This window comes from Dermacentor albipictus, chromosome 6 (genome assembly GCF_038994185.2).
Source record: "Dermacentor albipictus isolate Rhodes 1998 colony chromosome 6, USDA_Dalb.pri_finalv2, whole genome shotgun sequence".
NCBI lineage: Eukaryota > Metazoa > Arthropoda > Arachnida > Ixodida > Ixodidae > Dermacentor > Dermacentor albipictus.
This window is the reverse complement of record NC_091826.1, coordinates 16,067,803-16,089,481: the sequence shown is the minus strand read 5'-3', so window position 1 is coordinate 16,089,481 and position 21,679 is coordinate 16,067,803. Positions and strand designations below refer to the sequence as shown.

General features: G+C 41.2%; 1 protein-coding gene across 11 annotated transcripts in view; it reads left to right on the top strand.

Moving 5' to 3' along the window:
• The window catches only part of LOC135914434 (adenosylhomocysteinase-like 1), a 271,601-nt gene extending 252,368 nt beyond the window's left edge, over positions 1 to 19,233 (top strand). For all 11 annotated transcript variants that reach the window (XM_065447278.2, XM_065447281.2, XM_065447279.2 and 8 more), the window contains 11 exons: positions 2 to 73; positions 158 to 188; positions 1,170 to 1,264; positions 2,001 to 2,177; positions 2,732 to 2,778; positions 4,634 to 4,786; positions 5,910 to 6,075; positions 7,090 to 7,188; positions 10,138 to 10,285; positions 11,300 to 11,420; positions 13,838 to 19,233. In XM_065447278.2, the coding sequence (XP_065303350.2) occupies positions 2 to 73; positions 158 to 188; positions 1,170 to 1,264; positions 2,001 to 2,177; positions 2,732 to 2,778; positions 4,634 to 4,786; positions 5,910 to 6,075; positions 7,090 to 7,188; positions 10,138 to 10,285; positions 11,300 to 11,420; positions 13,838 to 13,844 (1,116 nt within the window). In that variant the 3' untranslated portion in view covers positions 13,845 to 19,233. The remainder of the gene's footprint in view (position 1; positions 74 to 157; positions 189 to 1,169; positions 1,265 to 2,000; positions 2,178 to 2,731; positions 2,779 to 4,633; positions 4,787 to 5,909; positions 6,076 to 7,089; positions 7,189 to 10,137; positions 10,286 to 11,299; positions 11,421 to 13,837) is intronic.
• The last annotated feature ends 2,446 nt before the right edge of the window (positions 19,234 to 21,679 follow it).

The window sequence follows — 21,679 nt, the reverse complement described above, 5'->3', positions numbered from 1 at the left end:
GGTGCTGATCGAGACGCTGGTTGCACTCGGGGCGAGCGTGAGGTGGGCACCATGCAACATCTACTCAACCCAGGTATGTCCAAGTTCAGCATGTGCAAAGAAGTTTTTGTCGCTACTCTGAGAGTGTGTACTTGATCCTCCTTTTGTCTCTCCTCAGAATGAAGTTGCAGCTGCTCTTGCTGAAGCAGGTGAGTCAAAAGAAGAATGACTTGCTCAAGCAGAACCTTGGTTTAAATCTGTTTGATCTCTCATATCAAAGGAAAACTGGTGGTGCAGAACAGCAAGGACAATGATACAAACTGAAAGGATATGCACAAAACCACCAATTTTGGTAGTTTGTACAAACTATCAAAGTTGCTAGCTGGCATACATCCCTTGGTAGCAACTACTGAAATTGGTAGTTGGTACGTGTTCATCATTTTGTAGCAACTACTGAAGTTGGTAGTTACGATACATTCTAACATTTGTGTCCTTGGCCTCGCCTCTTTTCCTATCTCTGTCATCTTTCCATCCCTTATCCTCTTTGCCCACACTGCTGTCTGATGTTCAGGTGTCAGCCACAGACAGTTATAGTGCGGCCGGCAGGCTTTCTGCTCCTCTCTCAATAGATCCCTCCTTCTCTCTCTCTCTTGTCGTTACTGTATTGTCGCCCATTTTTCTTCAAAATAACGGATGTTTGGTGGCATTATCTTATAATTAGCATGAAAAATGCATACAGCAAAAGTTTATATTTTTATCATTGAGCCTAAAATGCACAGTAATGTTGTTTCATCGTGGCGACAATTTGCCTCTTCAAAGCGTACCAAACACATAGTAGAAATTGAAGTATATTAACTCTCAACTCCTTAGTCTCGGAACTTGTGTCAGAAGTGAGTTTGTTATTACACTCAATTCTTACTACATGCTCAGCTAATTACGTGTACTATCCTTACGTCTTCTCATTGTTGCAAATGTTTAGGAACATGCCTTTTTCTCCTTGGCAATAAAACTAGCCAATGGTAGCTTCTGTTACAGATTCAGTGTCCCTTTGAGAGGCAATACATTTGAAAGATTTGCATGTAAATATTTTTATGTGGCTCAGTTTGAGAAACCACACTTGCCATTTGTGTGCTTTTTCCTTGCGATACATCTAATCAATCAAATATTTGCACTTTCTTTTAAAATTTTAGACATATCTGTTTTTGCCTGGAAGGGCGAATCGGAAGACGACTTCTGGTGGTGCATAGACAGATGTGTTCATTCAGAAAACTGGCAGCCAAACATGGTATGATGCTTCTTTCTTTGCATGATGTTTTCCGTTTGCCTATTTTAACATTCTTTTTAAATCTATGAGATTATTTCCATACCTTAAGAAAAGCAAATAAACATTTATAGATGTGGTACTGCGTATCCCTGCTTTAACTACTACATTCTGCCAGAAACCAGCAGTCTAAGAGCCTTGATTTAATGCCGCTGCACCATTGTTGAGATGTGTTTCTGCTACGGCAGAAAAGCTCTACAAAATGAATGTGTCTATGGAGTGTGCTTTGCAGTCAAGTTATGCGTACTGCAGCATATACTAAACATCGGAGCAGTACACAAAATTTTCAAGGGGTATAAGTACTCTGGCTTGCTACAGATTTCGGTGTGTTCATGTTCAATGAACACTGACTACAAAATTCTTCAGGTTTTGAAAGGGTGTAATGAACGATGTGCCCCAAAACAGCATTACTAGGCATGTGAATTTCTGTGTGCATTGTTATCTGCTATATAGTTCGAAACAAGAAATTTGCTACATTGTTTGAGAAATTCAATGCATTGTTGAAATAGACTTGCTTGCCGAGGCTAGTGTCTTAGTTACTTTGGACCATGTGAGCTTTTGAGCCCTGAATGCATTTTAAGTGATGATGAGCAGTAAAACTCATTAGCAATGTTACAATTAGCTCGGGTGGCATGTGACCACAGAAGTAATTACACAGTGACCCATGTTCTGACCCTGGCACCTTCTCTCATCAACTCAGATCCTGGATGATGGTGGTGATGCGACACACCTTATGCTCAAGAAATATCCGGCCATGTTCAAGATGATCAAGGGCATTGTTGAGGAGAGCGTGACAGGCGTGCACCGTCTGTACCAGCTCTCAAAGTCCGGCAGGCTCACTGTACCAGCCATGAATGTCAACGACTCTGTCACTAAGGCAGGTGCACATTCTATGATCTTCTGCAGAAGGTGTTGGCTATCTGTCGTTCATATTTAGGCTTTAGATTTCCCAAAGTTTATTTAAAATCTTGCTGCTTTTTTTTCTGTTTGTCCATTCATTCATTCATCAAGAATTAATAAACTGTAGTGCAAGGTGTTGTGAAAAAGCTAACTATAGCAAGCCTAACCTAAACTTGTTTCAGTTTCAGTTTATTGATGCGCTTGAAATGTAAAACATTTCAAGCACATCAATAAACTGAAACTGAAACTGAAAATGAAAAGCTTTAGAATGCTGCTATTAGGTGCACTCTATATGATATTTGTCTCCCCCCCTCCCCTAATTTTTTTTTTTTCATTTTGTAAAATCAAAGTACATGAATATAATGCCATGACATTGGCAATGATTTTTTACATATGTTAGATAATTTGCCTATCATATATTGCAATATGTGCAGTCCCAAGTGTTTTCCTCTTTACTTACAATCTGTATTCTGGCAATTCTGGTGTGTGTGATATACATTGTTTTCCTCCTGCCCCTGTTTATTTGTGCAGACGAAGTTTGACAACCTCTACAGCTGCAGAGAATCCATCCTTGATGCGTGAGCACATTATATTCATTTCCGTATTTATAGTATTTGACTGTAACAGTGTAGACTGTAACAGTGTAGACTGTAACAATACTACTGGCCGAAGGCTCGTAGTTCTATAAAAAAAGTGTTTTGAGGATATCCAGCTTTATGTAAATTCTGATTTTATTTCACTAAATGTAGAAATATCGTGTGGGTAGTCGCTCGGAAAAGAACACCTGGTGGTTCCAAACCAAGGGTAGGTTGTCATAGAACAATATTATTTTACATACCGTTATGGAAATGCTCTATGGCTCTTTAAAACATCCTGCATTTGGAGCAGCATATTCAACTTGCAGAACACTGGTTGTCAAGGGTTACAAAACCTTGTTCATCAACTGTTGTCGTGTATGTCATGTGGCATGTTGCTCATACGTCGGCATATCGCACAAACTTGTACCTCTCTTGGCTTTCTGTCTCAAAGTTTTACACTGCTGCTGTGCATTTGGCCTCAGAGACTTACCATGTGAATGTACTTATCACCAGCGGTTTTGTGTGTGTGTGTGTGTGTGGATATATATATATATATATATATTGTAAGTAAGTATGACAAAACAAAAGGTCATTAACCTACGTGTCATTTGAGGTGCCTACCATGAACGTTTGCGTGCAAAGAACAAGGCATATAATAACCTTCAGAGCCCGCTCACACTTAAAACATACTTGTTGGCTGATGTAAAAATAGATAACACTTCATTCGAGATCTTGGAATGTTTGGAGTATGAATCGAGGATCACAGTTTTACGTGAACATCAAACATATTGTCAGTGTGAAATTGACAGAATAACATATAGAAACAGAAATATATAAAAACAACAGCTATAGAAGCAGGATAATTACCAGACAAGTGCTTGAAATGTACTCCTAAAAGAAGAGGCTGATTCACAGTACGTCAGTTTCAGACTAGATGCACTGCAAATACCTAGAGTTACGGATATCTGATCGCTTAAAATGGAACAAATAGATTCTGTCACGAACTGGTCTTCCTCAGAAGGGCACTGAAACTTCCAACACGAGCAGTTCATCTCTTCTCATTTCGAGTAATTATCCAACCGATCTTAGGTTATGCTGCAATTAGTTGAGATCCCTTTACTAAACCTAACATAGACAAGACAAAGAATACAATGTAGAGCAGCTTTGTTAGTTTTCAATTGCTTTGGGCACACCTCCCTAACTTCTCTGTTATCCAAAGCTACCTTTCATTCAAGAAAGTTCAAGAAATAAATTCGATTACCCAGTTGGCATTCTTGTTTCAGCTAATTAAGGGATAATTTTCCACGGATGTTTCCAATACCATATCTTTTTCTAGTGGATATGCTACACATCAGTGACAGAAATTGTCAACCACTCTATTTCAGAATAAAGAAAAAGGCCTTTAAAGGCTTTTTTTTCCCGCACGACTATAGCAGACTGGAACGCGTTACTAATGTAGCTGTAATGCAGCCAATGCTTAGCTTGCTTGCTAGTCACCTTTATTAGTATTTTGTTTAGCTCATCTGTACATTTTTTACAACCCTGCCAATCTGTTGTAACTCTTAACCTTTGTAACCACCCTGCTAAATCCCCATTGGGAATAGCAGTACCCATAAATAAATGCCTAAATAAATTTAATTAACCATCAGCATATGCTTGTGCTACTCGTATAAGCTGTTGTTTAGGCAGGTGTCACAGTGCATCTGTTTTGTAGCACAGCTGCCTAGAAGGTGTTTAGGTGCACACACTCTCATACATTGCACATTTATGCATTGCATATATGCATAAATGCATATGTACGTTGCATATATGCATTTTTTTCACATCTGGGGCACGGTTTACATGCGCACTGCAGGCTCAAGCGGTCGACCGATGTCATGTTTGGTGGCAAGCAGGTCCTGGTGTGTGGTTACGGCGAAGTTGGGAAAGGCTGCTGCTCTGCCCTCAAGGGCATGGGAGCCATTGTGTATGTCACCGAGATCGACCCCATCTGTGCCTTGCAAGCCTGGTCAGTGCACTCCCGAATTAGTAATGAAGCAATGGCCGCTTGGCAGAATGAGAAACAACTGATATGCGCAAGACCAAGAAATATGAACAGGATCTAGCCTGTCTAATTGAAGTTCAAATCTGCAGCAGCTTGACTAAAATTGGCATGAGTGTGTTCAAAATTACCCAGTATTTAATCTCACAAAGCACTAACATAATTCCTCATCCAAGAAAATTAAAACAACTTGCTCAACTTTATTTGTGGCAATTAAGAAGTAAATTCTTACGAAACAGAAAGACCAAAGAAATATGTCACTTGAGTTGTAAATAATTATTGTAGTAATTAGTTAGTAATTGGTTTGCTAAGCCATCCACAACAAAAACTTCGCTTCAGCATGTCAGAAATGCTGCTATGTGTATTGTGTTAAGTTCTGGAACCAAAATCAGCATTTTAAGGTAGCAAACTTCAAATATCATGAATAATATGTTTGGTGTTGTGGAGTTAAGCTTAGCAAGGCTATTACAAGTTGTCCAGGATAACTCGGATTCTGTACATTTCATACATTTGTGCTCTTTGTTCTGAGATATATGCAGGCATTCAACATAAGGAAAATAAGTGAAGCCATGATCAGATACCAAGATGATTGTTGGTTTCGATTACATCCATGTATGGAGCTGACAAAGCTGTGTCTTGGGGAACAAGGGAGTTCATCATTTCAGCATGGCTAAGTTCAAATGTTCAAAACCTGAGCCTGATTCTAAAGATGTGGCATGATGTGAACTTACTTTTCTGTCAAAACAATATGTTTTCGTTTATTTGAAGCATGCTGTACACAATTGAACAGTGGTAATACAGTTTTTGAAATTGTAAGTTTGTAGTTTGTTTACATTTCTGGCAATACAGCCATTCATATATAGCCACTCATTAAGCTGTTGCACTTCTTTATTTTCATGTGCATTCTGTGCATATCCTGAAATTGATATGGTGCATTGTGTCTGTGTTTGTTTTCAATAAAATTTGGTAAGGCATTCCTATACTTCGTATTGATTGGAAAAGGTCACAGTGTAGTTACTGTACGTTGTAATTGTATGTTGCCGACGGGAAAGGGAAAACACTGTTTCTGCGGTGCTTGTTGTTTGTGCAGCATGGACGGCTTTCGTGTGGTAAAGATCAACGAAGTGGTTCGCAATCTCGACATCCTCATCACTGCCACTGGTAACAAGAATGTGGTCCAGAGGGAGCACATGGACAAGATGAAGAACAGCTGCATTGTCTGCAACATGGGACACTCTAACACTGAGATCGATGTGGTGCGTTATGAACTGAGCTTTTACTATAGTTTTTTGCTGTGCTGTCTGTTTGTTTCTTTGTTTTTTTAAGTTACTCATAGTGCTCGTAATTATTTAGGAGAGTGGGTGCATATTTGAAAAGTAGCACTGCATGCATTGTTAGCTTCCTGCGAATGCGGTGTCAGCTAGAGCATTGTGAAAATGGGTGTGATTGACAGTCAAGGTAAGATCTGGCAAGGCGGATTGAGTCCTGAGAAGTTAAATAAACAAAGATTAGCAAATTTGCAATGACAGGCTGTGGAAGTGAGTTGTAACAAATCTTTCGTTGTAGTTATACTGGCAGTATTGATTACCTGCCACAGTGATGAGGTGGATATGGTACTCTGTCCTGAGTGTAAGGCTGCAGGTAGCTGAATGTAAGACCACTTGTGTACTAAGGTTTGAGTGTGCACATTTCCTTTGACTTTCTTTTATTTGAATGCGAGAAAACAAAAATCAAAGAAAAGAGAATTGAGACTGCTGCAGTAAGAAGAGCGAACTGAGCAGGTTGGTATTGACTGATGTCGCAATTTAGCGCAATAAAACGGACAAAGACTGCAGTAAAGCAAGCATCCTTGCACCCTGTGGGGAAGCTGGATCGCAAGCCGTTCACAGGTGATTACGGGCAGACGCTGCGCTCTGTATGCTCTCTCTTCCTCCCCAATAAATGTACTTTCAGTTATGCTTTGAGCACACGCTCTGCTGTCCACATTTCATTTTATGACAATAGTACATGAAAATTCCCATAATTAGATGCAGACTTCAAAAAACTATTGGCACCAGGCCATCTACCACCAGTCCATTCCAAGAGCTGACCACCGATTGCACAGGGTCTCTGAGAGCAGGCATAGAACACAGTACAGCCATGGCAAAATGAATGTGGTGTTTTCTGCATATACATGAAGTTTTTGAACTTGGTTTGAATGCTGCTGTAAAAATAGAATTTTCTGTTTGACACTATTGATTTGCATCTGCACTTTTCTTGTATGCCTGCAGCAAAGCCTGAGGACTCCTGAGCTGACCTGGGAGAAAGTTCGCTCCCAGGTAGACCACATCATCTGGCCAGATGGAAAGCGTATTGTGCTACTCGCTGAGGTGAGCATACTCTGTGAAATACGGTCGTAACCATTTAAATTGATGAAGTAAAGCTAAAATGTGTCTCACCAACATCAGTGTGTAATGCACACATGCGTTATTGGATATATACATACATACATGCATTATAGGAATATTGGATGCAATGAAGGTAATTTAATGTTGGATGCAGCTTCGTTACAATGAGACTTGACTGTTCAGCAGACAGCATTGGGATGCTACAAATGGCAGTGCGTCTGAAGACTTTTGTGCGCTCCTAAGTCGCACAGCTCGTTCCTGTCATAGTTGAGAGTTGGATACGAGGTCTGATGTACTACACTGTACCGATGCGACTCAAAAACAGTAGTTTTCATCCAGCTGATAATTATAGCAGTGATCTATACAATGGTTGACTAAGGAATTACATTTATAGGGAAAACTTTTGTTGAGCTTACAATCTTACAAAAAGAAATGGGGGTTCTAAGGTGCCCACATTTTTTTTCTTGCTCGACACACACATGCACACACACGAACGCACGCACACGCGCCCGCACACACACACTGATGTCACTCGCTTACGCCAGGAGCTGTCGTCTTGTGGTTACCCCAGGTATTTTGTCGGCTCTGTGGAACACAGGTGGTATTTGCCCATCTGCATTGTCTATGTCCTCATGTATAAAGTGCACGTCCATTCCTTGTGTCGCAGGTGTAAGTGAAGCCATAGCATCATCCTACGCCTATAAGATGTGCAGGTTTTCCATGCGCCAAGCCGAAAGCGTCAACATGAACTTGTGAATGTAACGGACAAGATAAAGAGTGAAAAGTTCCAGAGTGTAGTGTATGCTATTCCACGCTACATGTTTACATAGACAAAAGTGGGACCTTCGAGAGGTGCTTTAAGCAGCACCAGAACGATGTCAAAAAACAACACGTCTGTTCCAACACGCTTTTTGAACATTGTGTTTCCTCAAGGCATGCTTTTAGCTGGGATCAGGCACATGTAAATCCCAAAGAAAAGAATTTAAACAATTTGCCTTTATCTAGAGTCTCTTTGTATTCAAACCATGATGGACACTCTTAACCAAAGCGATAGAAATTTCCCACTTGTGTATGCTAGCTGTCTCAGACATGTCTTACTAACATAAGTGACTGTTTTCTCGATTTTAGTCTCATTTATGAACAAGGCTTCCATCTGGGAGCCAAAAGCTTAACCTTACTTTACTAAATCTTTTGTGGTCGGTGTCTCGTTTTATTTCATCATGTTGCATCCTGACCCGACGGGATTCTGTCACACTCAATTTCATGCCAAGTCTCTATGTTTTTGCATACTCCTCTGTTCTCGTGAAAATAAAAAGCTACACCATCAAAAGCAAAGTGTGATGATGCATCATCATTCTAATGGAATTTGTTTACTTTTTCATAAGTCATAAGAATAATTTTACTCTGCTTTATTACCTGTGGAGTTCTTGCAGTGTGCTTATTTCTGGTACAGGCTTTTCCATATTTTTGATGCACCAGTATGTCGTTCAAACTAGAGGTGGCCGCCATTGTTTAATCAGTGACACTTATTCTGGAGCAATGCTTTGACCTAGATGAGTTGATCCATGCTCATAAATAAAATTTGCAGCGTGGTCAAACCTAGCATAAAGGTGCACACGTTTTCAGTTCCATACTAAATGGGTGTCTTTTGTTCTGGCCTTATTGTGCTGCAGTTTTGTCTTCAACATATAGTTTTGTAAAGTGGCATGCTTTCAAAGTTTATTTCTAAATGTTTATTTGCCATTTCTGCACTGCTTTTGTGAGTTCTCACCATCTCTTGTGTTATTCCTTGCATTGTAAGAGTATTTTGTATTAGAGTCTCTGTGCAGTTTCTTTATCCCATTCTTGAGCCAGTGCATTCTATAAGTGTGCTTTTATACATTGTGCTTTTGAACAACTGATTACTGTTTGATCAAAGGGAACTGCATGCATCCATTGTCAGAACTTTGCTATTTCCTTTAATTTCATCACAGGAGCCATGTCGTTTTTATGCGAAGCATATTACGAGAGCTCAACCCAGCTCCTCAGGCGCGGCGGTGTCGCCATGAAATCACGTGACACCGTGACGTCACGACAGAGGAGAGGTGGCTTTGGCTCAACTCTTGCAAGACGGGCTGGGTGGGAATCGAACCAGGGTCTCCGGAGTGTGGGACGGAGACGCTACCACTGAGCCACGAGTATGATGCTTCAAAGCGGTACAAAGCGCCTCTAGTGAATGCGGTGTTGCCTTAGAAACGAGCTGTTTCTAAGGCGTGCGTCTCTTGCTCAGGCGCACATTTCGTTGCCGCGCCGAACGCTGCTTTGCTCGACGCTCACCGCGTCCAATGCGGGGCGCGTAGTCGCTGCCCTGTAGCCCATTGTCTTACACCCCTTGGCGGGTCGACGGGAACGCTGTCGCGTTCCACTCTTGAAGGCGAAGAAGTAATGCATGAGTTGTTTCTTCGTCTAGCCGAACCAAATATAGCCAAGCAACAGCAGTTCACCAGGCTAAACAGTGGTTCAACAACTAAAATAAAGGCTAGTATGCTTCGCATCCTGGGCTTAACCTTACCTAAGCCACAGCCATTTTTTTTTGTCATACAAGACACTCTATCTGTTAAATTAATCACTAATTAATAATTGGCTGCAGTTCCATAAGCTCAGCAGACTTCCTTGCGAGGAAAAGCTGAATTAAAATCAGAAACAGGGTCTCTTGTGATGTTTCAGTATTCACAAGATATGCCAATCAGGTATACTATATTCATTTGGAAAGAGTACATCTGTAGTCACAACTGCTCATTTCAAACTTGACTACTCTGGTCAAGCTAGCAAACCACCTCAAATTGAAGCTAACTTATGACTTGGGAACAGGATCTATTACGTATTCAAAAGCTGTGCCACGTGCTGTGCTTTCTCCTCACTTACATGCACACACATATTCTCATTGTGCAGGGACGTTTGGTGAACTTGAGCTGCTCCAGTATTCCCTCCTTTGTGGTGTCCATTACTGCGGCAACTCAAGCTTTGGCTCTAATCGAGCTCTACAACGCCCCTCATGGGCGCTACAAGAGCGACGTCTACCTGCTGCCCAAGAAGATGGGTGCGTTCCCCCCCTCCCCATTTTATTAGTTATTGTGCATGGTTTCTGTTAGTACTCTTGTAGTTATCAGTAAGTTTCATTCCTCATTATTATGGTTAAGCAGTATAAAAGGAAACATGGCTTGGACAGCTGAGGCACTGCGAAACAATACAGCAAGGAATGTGCTGTCCATGCCTTTCACTGGTGTTTCTTTTCGTTCCTGTGATGCTGTCCATCACTGCAACCCTAAGTTCAGTCAGTTGGCAACTTTCTCAGCTTATCCTCACGAAAGTCCCGACAAACTTTTTGTATTTATTTTCGTTCTTCTTATCTGTTTTTTCAATATCCCCTATTTTGCTCTCTGTCCATTGTGTATGTGTGTTTCATAGTGAATAATAATAATAATAATAATAATAATAATAATAATAATAATAATAATAATAATAATAATAATAATAAAAGCACATTGCCATATTAGCATTGCCAGCTACTTAACAGACCAGACTTGCTTAACTTTGTCTTAAACTGCATCAGCAGTTTGCATCAGCAGACACTGTGCTGTTCTAGCACAGTGTCTGCCAAAGTGGACTTGCATACATTCATACTCAGTGGAGCTTCTTAATTCTGTGCTACCATGGCCAGGAATTGATATCACAAGGTAGTGGGTTTGATGCCTGACCGCGGTGGCTGTGCCAGGATGGAGGCAGAGTGCAAAAATGCCCTTGAACTGTGCTTTGGGTGCATTAAAAAATCCCAAGTGGTCAAAATAATCTGGAGCCCTATACACATAGTGCCCCTGTATTTTCAGGACATTAAATTAAACCCCATAATTTGGCAACTAGGGGTTGCTGACAAGTTCAGTATAGTTCAACAAAACATCCTGTTGATCTTGTTTTAATATGGCATGCCGACCATACTGTTGTGCTTCTGGAATAAATATATTTGCCATGTGATCACCTTATGCATTTTAGTTGCATGTTGGTCTTGATTTTCTTAACAAGCAATACCGGTGCATTTGTTGACACTGTTCTTCAGACGAGTACGTTGCCAGCCTCCACCTCCCGACATTTGACGCCCATCTGACTGAGCTGACTGACGACCAGGCTAAATACATGGGCCTCAACAAGGCTGGGCCTTTCAAGCCCAACTATTACAGGTGTGTTTCGCATTCTTGTTTCTTCGTTGCATGTACAGAGTATATAGTTGTTATTGTATTTGTAAGGTATTTTTTCATCACGTATTTACTTCATTCTTCGGATTTCACGTGACCGGAAAAAATGTCCAAATTAACCGAAGGTCGAATTATCGAGGGTATTAAGAAAAAGAATAGACAAATGCTTATTATGTCAACAAACCTTTATTTACTGAATGAGTAAGAAAATCCTGTTTCTGTTCTGCACAAAAGCAGTTGCGAAAGCTGCAATTCTCATCATCTCATGACTGATTGGTACTTGCAGCGTCAGAAGCTTTGCAACTTTCTTCACAGCTAGGTCGCAGTGCACATCTTCATCTGAGACACGATTTTCACCACCACTCATCTCGCTTATTGTTTTGCCAGTGAGCTGGTCACCAACAAATCGTAGACCCATCACAATGTAGCCGGCACGCTTCATCCTCGACAGCGCCCACCTTTGTTTGTCACATTACATGTGCAGCCACTGCACCGAGTGAAAACGAAACTGCATCTGCTGGAACTGCTGCGAGCAAAGCCACAGCCGCTATCAACGGGTTCGTGGGCAGCGACCATGTAATTTTGAAGGCACATGCTCGACATGCGCAACGAGTCAAAACGTAACTACTGTTTACGACAAACACTACAGACAAAACCGCGGTCATCAATACGATCACAAATGGCAGCTGTGCAATTATGAAGGCACATGGCCAATGCGGTGTTATGTGTGGCAAATGCAAGAATAAAGGCTATAAAGGCACGAATAGGCAGTTGTTTCGGCCTTCCTCTCATTTGCGTATTACTCCTAGTCATGGCTACTGCAATGTGGGCTCCTCCGCTTTGTTTCAGTTGGATGCTAGTGCTTTTTTCTTGCTCTTTTGCATTGCACTTTTGCAGCGCTTCGTGCTCGCCGAACTCCGCGAGTCATCCGAGTTGACCGGTTTGCAGCCAAGTACATCCGCGTTAACAAGAGTCTGGTTCTGTTAAATAATGCTTACGCCTGCCGGGACCAGAAGTCCAAATTATCCGATTTTCTTAATTAACAAGGGTCGAATTAGCAAGGTTTTACTGTGTATGCACGCTGACTTTTCTCTAACGCTGTTGCCTTTGCCCTTTTTAACACAATGTGGATTTTGACATTTGTGTAGTTCTTCACATATAATAAGCTTAAGTCCTGCTTAGTTGAATTACTTCAATAGTTTGGGTGTCGCAGCTTAGCAGGCCATTCAAGTCTTTTCTCATCTGTGGTCATGGTCTTTTCTCATCTGTTGCAAAGTCAGACTAGCTAATCAGCACAGAAAAAAATTGCAACCTGCAGTTCCAATTTTTGAAGGAGCATGGCCCATCTGCCTATCATTCAGTTAATATGCTTGCTGTACACACAGCACCTTTATGAAAGGGAACACGTGAACACATGATCTGTGATCAGCAGTGGCTGCTTGTTATGCCATCATGAGGTAACTATGATAATGAGCTTTAAAGGTGACATCACCAGCTACAGGTGCTGCTTTGAGCTTTCTTTGCACAACCATAGCCATGGCTAGGTGTTCGTAGTTCTTTCAGCAGCCATTTGCAGGCCCTAGTAGCTGTCACCCCTTTCGTAGCCACCTGTTGACAAAATGCAACCAAAGTAACCAAGCTACACACTGGCATGTTCCCTTTCACAAAGGCATGTGGGCACTACAGTCTTCTATTTGGGGCACTAGAGTGTGGTCATTACACTAACACCCTTTTTCATGCAATGCTGTAAACAAAACATTGCACTTTCAGTGCTTAGACAGTATTTGCACTGGCAATTAACAAAGATCACACGAACAGCTGCAATTGGTGACCAAGGAGTAACTCTCAGTGACTGACGTTCCCACCAGCAAGCACGAGCTTCCCCGTGCTACTCTCAAATGTCCCGTGATTGAAGCCGTTGACATCGTTTCACACAGCCATCGTCACATAAAATAAGTGTCAGTGTATACAGACATCTTGCTCCTACACCGCGGATTAATACAGCAGCTCTATGACTCCAGTTCTGAAACAGAAAAATTGGTACATGAGTCACTCCAATGTGGTCAGTGAGCAACTTCAGATGGTTGATTTTCAGGCAAAGCAACCATTGCAACCAGAATCAACCAGCTTGATAGCTTACACAACTTGCCAATGTGAATGCTGTCTTTGGTTGTTTCTGCTTTGGTTGTTTCCAGTCACAATAATAGCATTGCTACAAAATGGCCCTTGCATCCAGTTCTCGGCTGAAATCTTGACATAGCTTGTTGCCAAAAGTACCCAAACACTGTGGCATTCCACTGCTTGAATGAATGAATGAATGAATGAATGAATGAATGAATGAATGAATGAATGAATGAATGAATGGTTTTGACATCTTTCTCTTGTTGATCTTTCTTTCCCAGGTATTAACTGCTGTGTCGTCGCATAGTAGAGCAAGGGAACAGCCGAGCATTCCAATGGGCACAGCCGGAACAAGGAAGGGAGGAAAGAAGCCTTGGAACGCACCTGACCGCAGAACGAAAGGGAAACCCGCATGTGTTGAAAAAGCAAATGCGAAAAGAGCTACAACCATAAGGGGTAGGGGGAGGTAATATCGGAACGGGTCAGCGAAAAGAGAGGGAGGAAGTGTAAATCAATACGTTCATTTCCCTCTTGTATATAGGCTAGACTCTCTCTCTTTTAGTGCCTGTTACGAGACAGTGAGATACGTGAATCGATGACACTTCTCCCTCTTGTACATAAACGCTTATAGACTCTTAGTGCCTGTTCAAGATGGCGATATAACCTTGCAGCTGATAATCCTAGTGGTTATATACAGTGTTCTAGAATGAGCACCGCATCAGCTTGGGATGTAGCCCAACTGGTGTGTGGGCATACATTCTCACATTGGCGTCCACTAACCGAAACAAGGCTGGGCCCCTCCTGCTTTTAATCTTTGCTCCGGCTTTTTTACGCAGGAAGTGCAACATCTTTGTTTTTCACACTTTGTGCAAGTTTTGTTGCAGCAGCTGTGCTTAACACGGGGATGTGACCACAAAGAAAGAAACTGGCGTGGTTGATTGTGGCAGTCCGTCTCGGCCTTTCGTGAAGTGGTTTCAGCACCTTGTTTTGTAAACACCACGATTCATTACTGGCAGCAGTGAATGAATCCTTTTTTCATTAAATGGTAATCTTTGGACGACAGAGTTATACTTCACATAAGTATTCCAGTTACACAAGTATGTACCAAGAGTACCTTTCTTTGTTCACTTATCGTTTACTGCATAGTAAATCCTTGTGTGTACAATCTTCGTCATTTAGCATTAATTTTTGCTTTAGCAACAAGCAAGTCTGTTACTTAGTGACTTATCTAAATTGTTGAAAGCAGCAGCTCTACTGCCTTTTGAAAGTTGCTACTACAATAAAAGTCTGCTGCGAAGTCTTAACTCTACTGCCAGCATAATGCTATTGCGATTTTGTTAAACTTTCATTCGTTCACTTGCTGGCTGTTGAAGAATCGCATTCATTGGACCTGAGCCTAAGAATTGGTATTGGTCTGTTAGGAAAAATAGTTATGACTTGTACGGTGCTAGTGCTTAACCATTTCTGAACTGCTTGGACAAAACTTAAAGAACATCACACATTTATCGTGCGAAACTTGCCAGAAGTGTTATTTACCTTGGCAGGCAAAGGGTGTGGAATTTGCAGCATGCATTATCCATTTGAGCAGCTCTATCAGTGAGTTTTGTCCCAGGTGGAGGATTAGTGGATAAGAAGGATTTGAGTGGATGATAAGCATTGGCCTTTGTGCAGCAGGTTCCGTGCCCCAGTGCCAGTCCTTTCCCAAGTTCTCATGGAGAGGCCTCAGTTATGAATATTAGCATGACTCAAATAACTTGTGCAACGATAAAGTACACATCAATAGATGAAATTTGCATGGATGGTGGGGCCATATATGGCAGCTGTCAAGCTATAGCTGAAGTTTGCGAAATGTCTGCAGCTGCCAGATACGGACATCAGTGGACATGTACCAAAGAGGCCCAAAAAAAGAACACAATGTTGTAGCTTACCAACAACTTTGGGAGCCGGCCCTTGAAATGCACCTGTTTGGAAAGAAGAAAAGCAGGCATGAAGTGTAATAAGAGTTGCACACCTATTGCAATCATCTTAATGTTGAGCATGATAATTGGTTATTTGGCTCTTTTTGGAGCAGGCACTTATGTACACCCAGTTTTGACATCCTGATAAACCTGCCTGTCATTGAGAACTTCTTTTGCTAAGGTTTCTATTATCTCTCTAGTTTTGCTGGATGCACAGAATGCAGTGGAAATGCATCCTTTCAATCCACACTCTAACAATTTGGAGAGAGACCAGGCAATAGCATTGTGCCCATTATCAAAAATGTCATAAATCATAGAAACAAAATGTGCATTTCACAAACAGTCCAACATAATGGCCTGCCTCTAGTTCGCTAGTGCCTTGGTATGCAATTTTAACCTTGCAGATGTAGTGCCCTATTATTAATGGCTGTTCCCACCGCTGCTCACTGCTCGAGACTGTGCTAGAGATCCTGGGTGTTCCCCCCGCCCCCTGATTCTCAGAAAATGAAATTTTGATGTGGCAGGCCTGCTTGTAGTCTGGTCCCTACGTTCTGAACCTTTAGTTTGTTTTATTTGCCAAGCTTATGCTCTGCCCCCGAGATGTTTCCGTTTTCAAAGCCATTCGCTACGGATTGAACTGTTGCGAGAACGTGGCACAGGGCATCAATAAAAACGAGACTTGTGAAGGGGTGCTTGCTGCTTTCGGGGTGGGTCGTTAGTTGCTAAACATGCATTTAGCTCTTCTGAACATGATGCCAGTAGTGCATAGGGTCCCCAAGCGATCAATAGAACTTAGCTGCCCGTTCTTTGCACATCCAAGCATGTTTTGTTCTTGCTGGTTCGAAGAGCTGAATTTGGGAGCGGGGTTCTCTAAGCTTTTGCTTCTTCTTCACCACTGCATAGTTTTTTTCGACAGTCCGTGCCATTGTGTCACGAGTATGTGAGACTCCTCATTCTGTCAAATTTTCTTCAGTGTAGAAACCAACATCCGGCCCCACATCTGTTGACATTTTGGTCATTTTCAATGCTGTTATATACACCTTCGCTGGGGTGGCCAGAGCTTTCTGTTTTCGAATTGTCCTGATTGATCTATAGTGGCCATACCACGTTCGTTCACGGCATTATGTAGTCATGCTTTGCTATCTAGCTTCATTGAAGTGTTATCTATATTATCTTTGTATACATGAATGCATACCGAGCAAGCGCAACACAACATTCCCGTGTGACAGGAAGGCAGCATAGCTCTGAGGTTTGTCTTAACCACTTTTTGCCATGCCCTTTGTGTCTTAGACTACTTAGAAAGTAGAGCTGTGCGAATACTGCTTTAAGTTTAAATTGTGTGCGAGTGAAGCAGCAGAGCAAAACACGAGGTGCCAGTAAAATCACTGACCCACACTTTACATCCAACTATAATTTTTAAAATTTACCCTCGAAATGTAACATCCACTTACTGGTGGTCGCTGTGGCATCTATACTGCTTGCTTCTTAAGGTTCATCATTATGATTGTTTGTGATCAGCACTCATATGTTGCATTAAAAATGAAGTAATATTTGGGCAACATTTAACTTTCTTTTCACAATGAAATCATTTGTGTGGTGCTTGCATTACCTTGCTATTCGTGGGATGCCTGATTAGTACACACTTTAACTACGTGGCGATATTGATGTTCATGTTAGAACCTGCGTCACCTATAAATCGCTTCTCAATTTTTCATTTTTTACTTATTCGCACAGGCCTACTTGAAAGATTTAAACAATTCATGCTCTTAGCAGGTTGCATAACATATAAGGGGCCTCTTTGCTGTCTCAATGCATGCTCTGCCTTGTGTTGGGATGGAAAGTGTGGCATGCCCCAGTGATTCTCCGATATGTCCACACGGGGCTTTCAGTTGTGCAGCATATTGTATTTGCAATTTGTCATTCCCGTTGGCTAAGACACACTCCTTGCATTTAAATGCATTCAATGCATAAAGGTTCTGAGAAAATTTAGAGAAAGAGAAACGTCTTGCTATGATTTGGAAGATTTTCTTTCTCTCTCTCTTTTTTTTTATCCCCATGAAATTTGTGACAGTGAATCTGGTTTGTTGGTTCAGTCTTACATTTCTGTGCTTTGTGTCATTGCTGATGAACGTTTTGCCTTTAACCCCCTCCGTGTTTCTATTTTTTTTTTGGCAGTTGCAACAACTATATATTTCTTTATGCTGTTGAAATGCTTTAGCACTGAAAGCGTAGTATAATAGCAGAAATGCAAATTACTTGAAAAAAGTATCGCTGCTACTGCCTCTTGTGTTTGTTTAGTTTGGGCACATGCCTTCGCTTAACCAATGGAAGGAGTTCCACTGTGTTCCTTGGTACAATATTGCCGCATTTTTCACTCATAAGAGCAGAAGTGCAATTAATCACAACTAGAATTACAATGAAGTGCAGTTGCAGCCATCATATTTCATGTGTTGAATGTGTGCACCACACGTATCTGCCCTGGCAGTCCTCGGTACGAGGCAATTACATCCTGCTGAAGTTTCTTTTGGAATACTCTACCGATGCAGTATGGTGCTGCCCTCTATGATGAACATTTAAAACAGACAGGGTGAAACACACTAGAAAGTGTGTGTAATCAAGATTTGCTAATCCCAAATAGTTGTAAGTAAAATTGCACACACATGATCAGTTAGTTCAAAACACGGAGGGGTTAATGTGTAGAAGCTGAACTAAAGAATTGGGAACAGTGTGCAGATGATGCTTATGTACAACTTGTATGAAATTTACGTTTGTAAACTAAGTTTGGCTGCTGAGATGCTTTCCAGGCTGCCATGGCAATGCTTTAAAAGACTGCCATTCTAGTTTGCTGATTAATCATCTGATTTTTTTCAGCACTTAGTCCATTGCAGCTGCACCTCTGCTGTTCTGGTGTTCAAATACACATTTGTAGATTGGAAGTTGTCATGACATAGCGCCACTTTTTCCGTGACTAGGACAAAAATTTGAGCTGCAGTACTATATTCAGTTAATGGGAGCTCAGTACTCATCAGAATGCTGTCTTCTGTAGTGATATTCAGAAAGGTCAGCCATATAACCCCTTATTATATAGCAGGCTGCAACTCTGTGCAAAGTAGATACGTACAGCCCCTGAGTTTCATGTTTACATTAAGCTTTATACACACTGCTTTTTGTTTTTATGTACTATGATTTGCATTTGCTTTCTGCAAGGCTAGCTGCTTTAATGCATCCCATTGTTTTGGTGTTGTCGGTGCCATTGTCCACTGCTTTTCTTGCTATTGGTTGGTGCAAACATTTTGGTGCATGTGTTGTGGGAGTGATTCCGCTGGAAATGAGTTTGAGACGCCTTTTCACTGCTGTTTGTGTTTACTTTAGCCTGCTTTTTGTGGGAAATCTTTCGCAGAGACAATGATGTCTGCAAAGACAGAAGAGCTTCTACAGCTTGCGAAGAGCTGTTGCTCAAAAGTGCTAGGTTGGTGTCATATGGAAACAACATCTTGGGAAGCGTTGGGAGCTCTTCTGCGGCAGTTTGCTGACAGAGAGATAGGAGAGAATGGAAAGCAGACGCAGGATTTGAAACTTCACCCGAACTCTGGTTTCCACACCTTTCACTTGTTGTAGTTTTTGTTGTCTGGTTGCTCTGCTTACGCCTTCCTTTTTGTCTTCTGTATGTTGTAACACTACATTGTTTTTTGATAGTAAAATATTGTTTTTCAATATGATTGCCTCTGTTTGTGTGTCCATGCATTTTCTCACTGGATTCAAGGCTTTCAGAAGGGATTTACCTCGGATGCTTGTAGCTACAACTTCTTTGCGACTTTTCACTCGTATCTGACTGACCGTGCAGTTTATGCTACAGAATCAACTTGCTGGTATTTTCCTGGCGAGTCTGGTCTAAGAGTCTGTATTGACTGCCTCATTTTATCACACAAGAAAAACATGCTAGAGCATGCATTATTGTGGCATACCAAAATAAAATTGTCTCCAATCCACGCTGTGAAAGTGGTTAAAAATCGACGCTGTAAGCGACAGCTAGAACGATTACCCATTGCAACGCAAGTTGAAATTATTCACATGGTGACATTCACATGCACTTTACCAAATTGTTAGCCTAGGACGTTTCAGCGGCCTGCAACTTGGCTTGCACCGCTACTTTGTGTGCCTACAAAGGGTGGACCAGAGAGAAAAATTCGCCGTGCCTCATATGCATGCTGCTTTTCAGGAGTCCTCACTATACGTGGCTTTCCCATAGCACTGTTACAACACAAATTAGTTGTTAGGTAGGCTCCTCTTTAACATATGAAAGTTTTGATGTGTCACTCCCTGCTTCGTAAGCTACACTCGAGACGCCGTCACCGCAGCAGCTTGCACAATAATATATACCAGGGAACATGTCTGAGGTGCTCTACGTGCTTCAAATTTTATGTAGGCGCAGCAGCTCCTTGTCATCAATTATGTGGTTTGGATGCTTGTTTTGAGCTTGTTCTTTATTGAAATGTACGCTGCGCTGTATGTCGTATGCGTGATTCCAAAGAATGTATGCACTGTTTGCTTCACTTTGCTGATTGCTTAATTGTAGCCTCTGCCTTACGTGGGCATGAGCCATTGATGATGATACTCTTCTATCTACGTTACTTCATGAAGAAATCCAGGGATCCTAGCCATAGACAGCTTTGTTGTAAATGAAAGGCTAGAAAAATTGGCCCCATCTCCACATTTTATATCCCCTTCAAGTGCCAGTAATGCTGTCTATTGAAAATTTTGTGTTAACATAGACACATCTTGCATTTTTGGCATCATCAATAATATGCATCTTCAGAACTGATAATAGTTTGAATCTGTGTTCTGTTCTGTCCACAGATGCGGACTCCATGACATAAATCTAAAAAAATATACTTCAACTGGGGAAACGAAATAAACTGTATATGTGCAGCGTGCCAGAAAAAATGTCGAGCCACTTCAGAGTTCCATATGATTTAATCATTGCTGTCAAGAAGAATAGTAAACCTACTACATGACCAGGGGTTTTTAAACACTTGGCTCTTTTCTTTCTTCGAATTCTCTTTCTTTCTTTTTAATTGTTGAAAGAATTTTGAAAAATCACCAGTGGCATGTAGCAAGTCTACTTGTTGAGATATATTACTCCTAGAGGTTACTCTACCTAGATAAAGGGAAAATCAATATGATTATTGGCTAATTAACTAAGTTTTGCTAATCACTTCTAAACTAATTCCATTACAGCACATATTGCAAGTTTATGAATTGTAGAATTAAGAATTTGCAAGGAAACCAGTTTCAAGTTATGCATTCTCAAAGTTTGTGATGAGATTAATTGGTGTTCCAGTAATATTGTAGCTTCTTCAATGCATAAATGGCATTTTGTTAAAAAAAAGGGAGTGCATTTTTACAAGTTTGACAACTCCTATCTCAAAACTGGTGGTAGCTTCAAAATTCATTCCTTGTGCCTTTTGCAATCTCTGGCATCAATTCGTATATTGCAATATGTGCATTAAAGTAATTAAGTTGACTAGTGAAATTTCGTTACTTATTCAACTATGCATTTTGAGTTGCAGTGTAAGTAATATCCACTTTTTCAAGTAATGCAGCTCAGTGAGTAAATTTCTGATATATGCCACAGGCAATTCTTAAACATATAAAGAAGTAGGACCCGGTATACTGTCACTGCAAACAATAGCCCAGATGTGTCTGTTCCAATTCTTTTCTCTACCATACTTTGCATATAATAATCACTTTTGCAGCATAGTGCCACACATTTCTTGAACATCATGAATTTTGTTAGTCAATCTTACTTTGAGGCATTATTGCAGCACCTTAAAGGTGTATTGTAGGATTTAGAAAGTTCGAACTAGTAGCTTGAGTGCCACACCTTGCATGGACGCTTTGCAGTGATAACTGTGGGTAATGAGGACAAATTGTGCAATGAAACGTAACTCTGACAGATGGCTGCCATTTCATGAAACTGGACACTTCTCGGTTTTGAGTGCAGTTGAAGGCAGTAGCGCAAAAATGTCAGGCCATTAAATTGACAGGTTGATGATGAACAGATGCCTTTACCAAGGCATGCCCTGCTACTTGCAGTCACTCAGATATGCAATGCAAGAAAAATCTTGATGCTGCTATGTAGCGAAGGGAATTATTATTCACTTC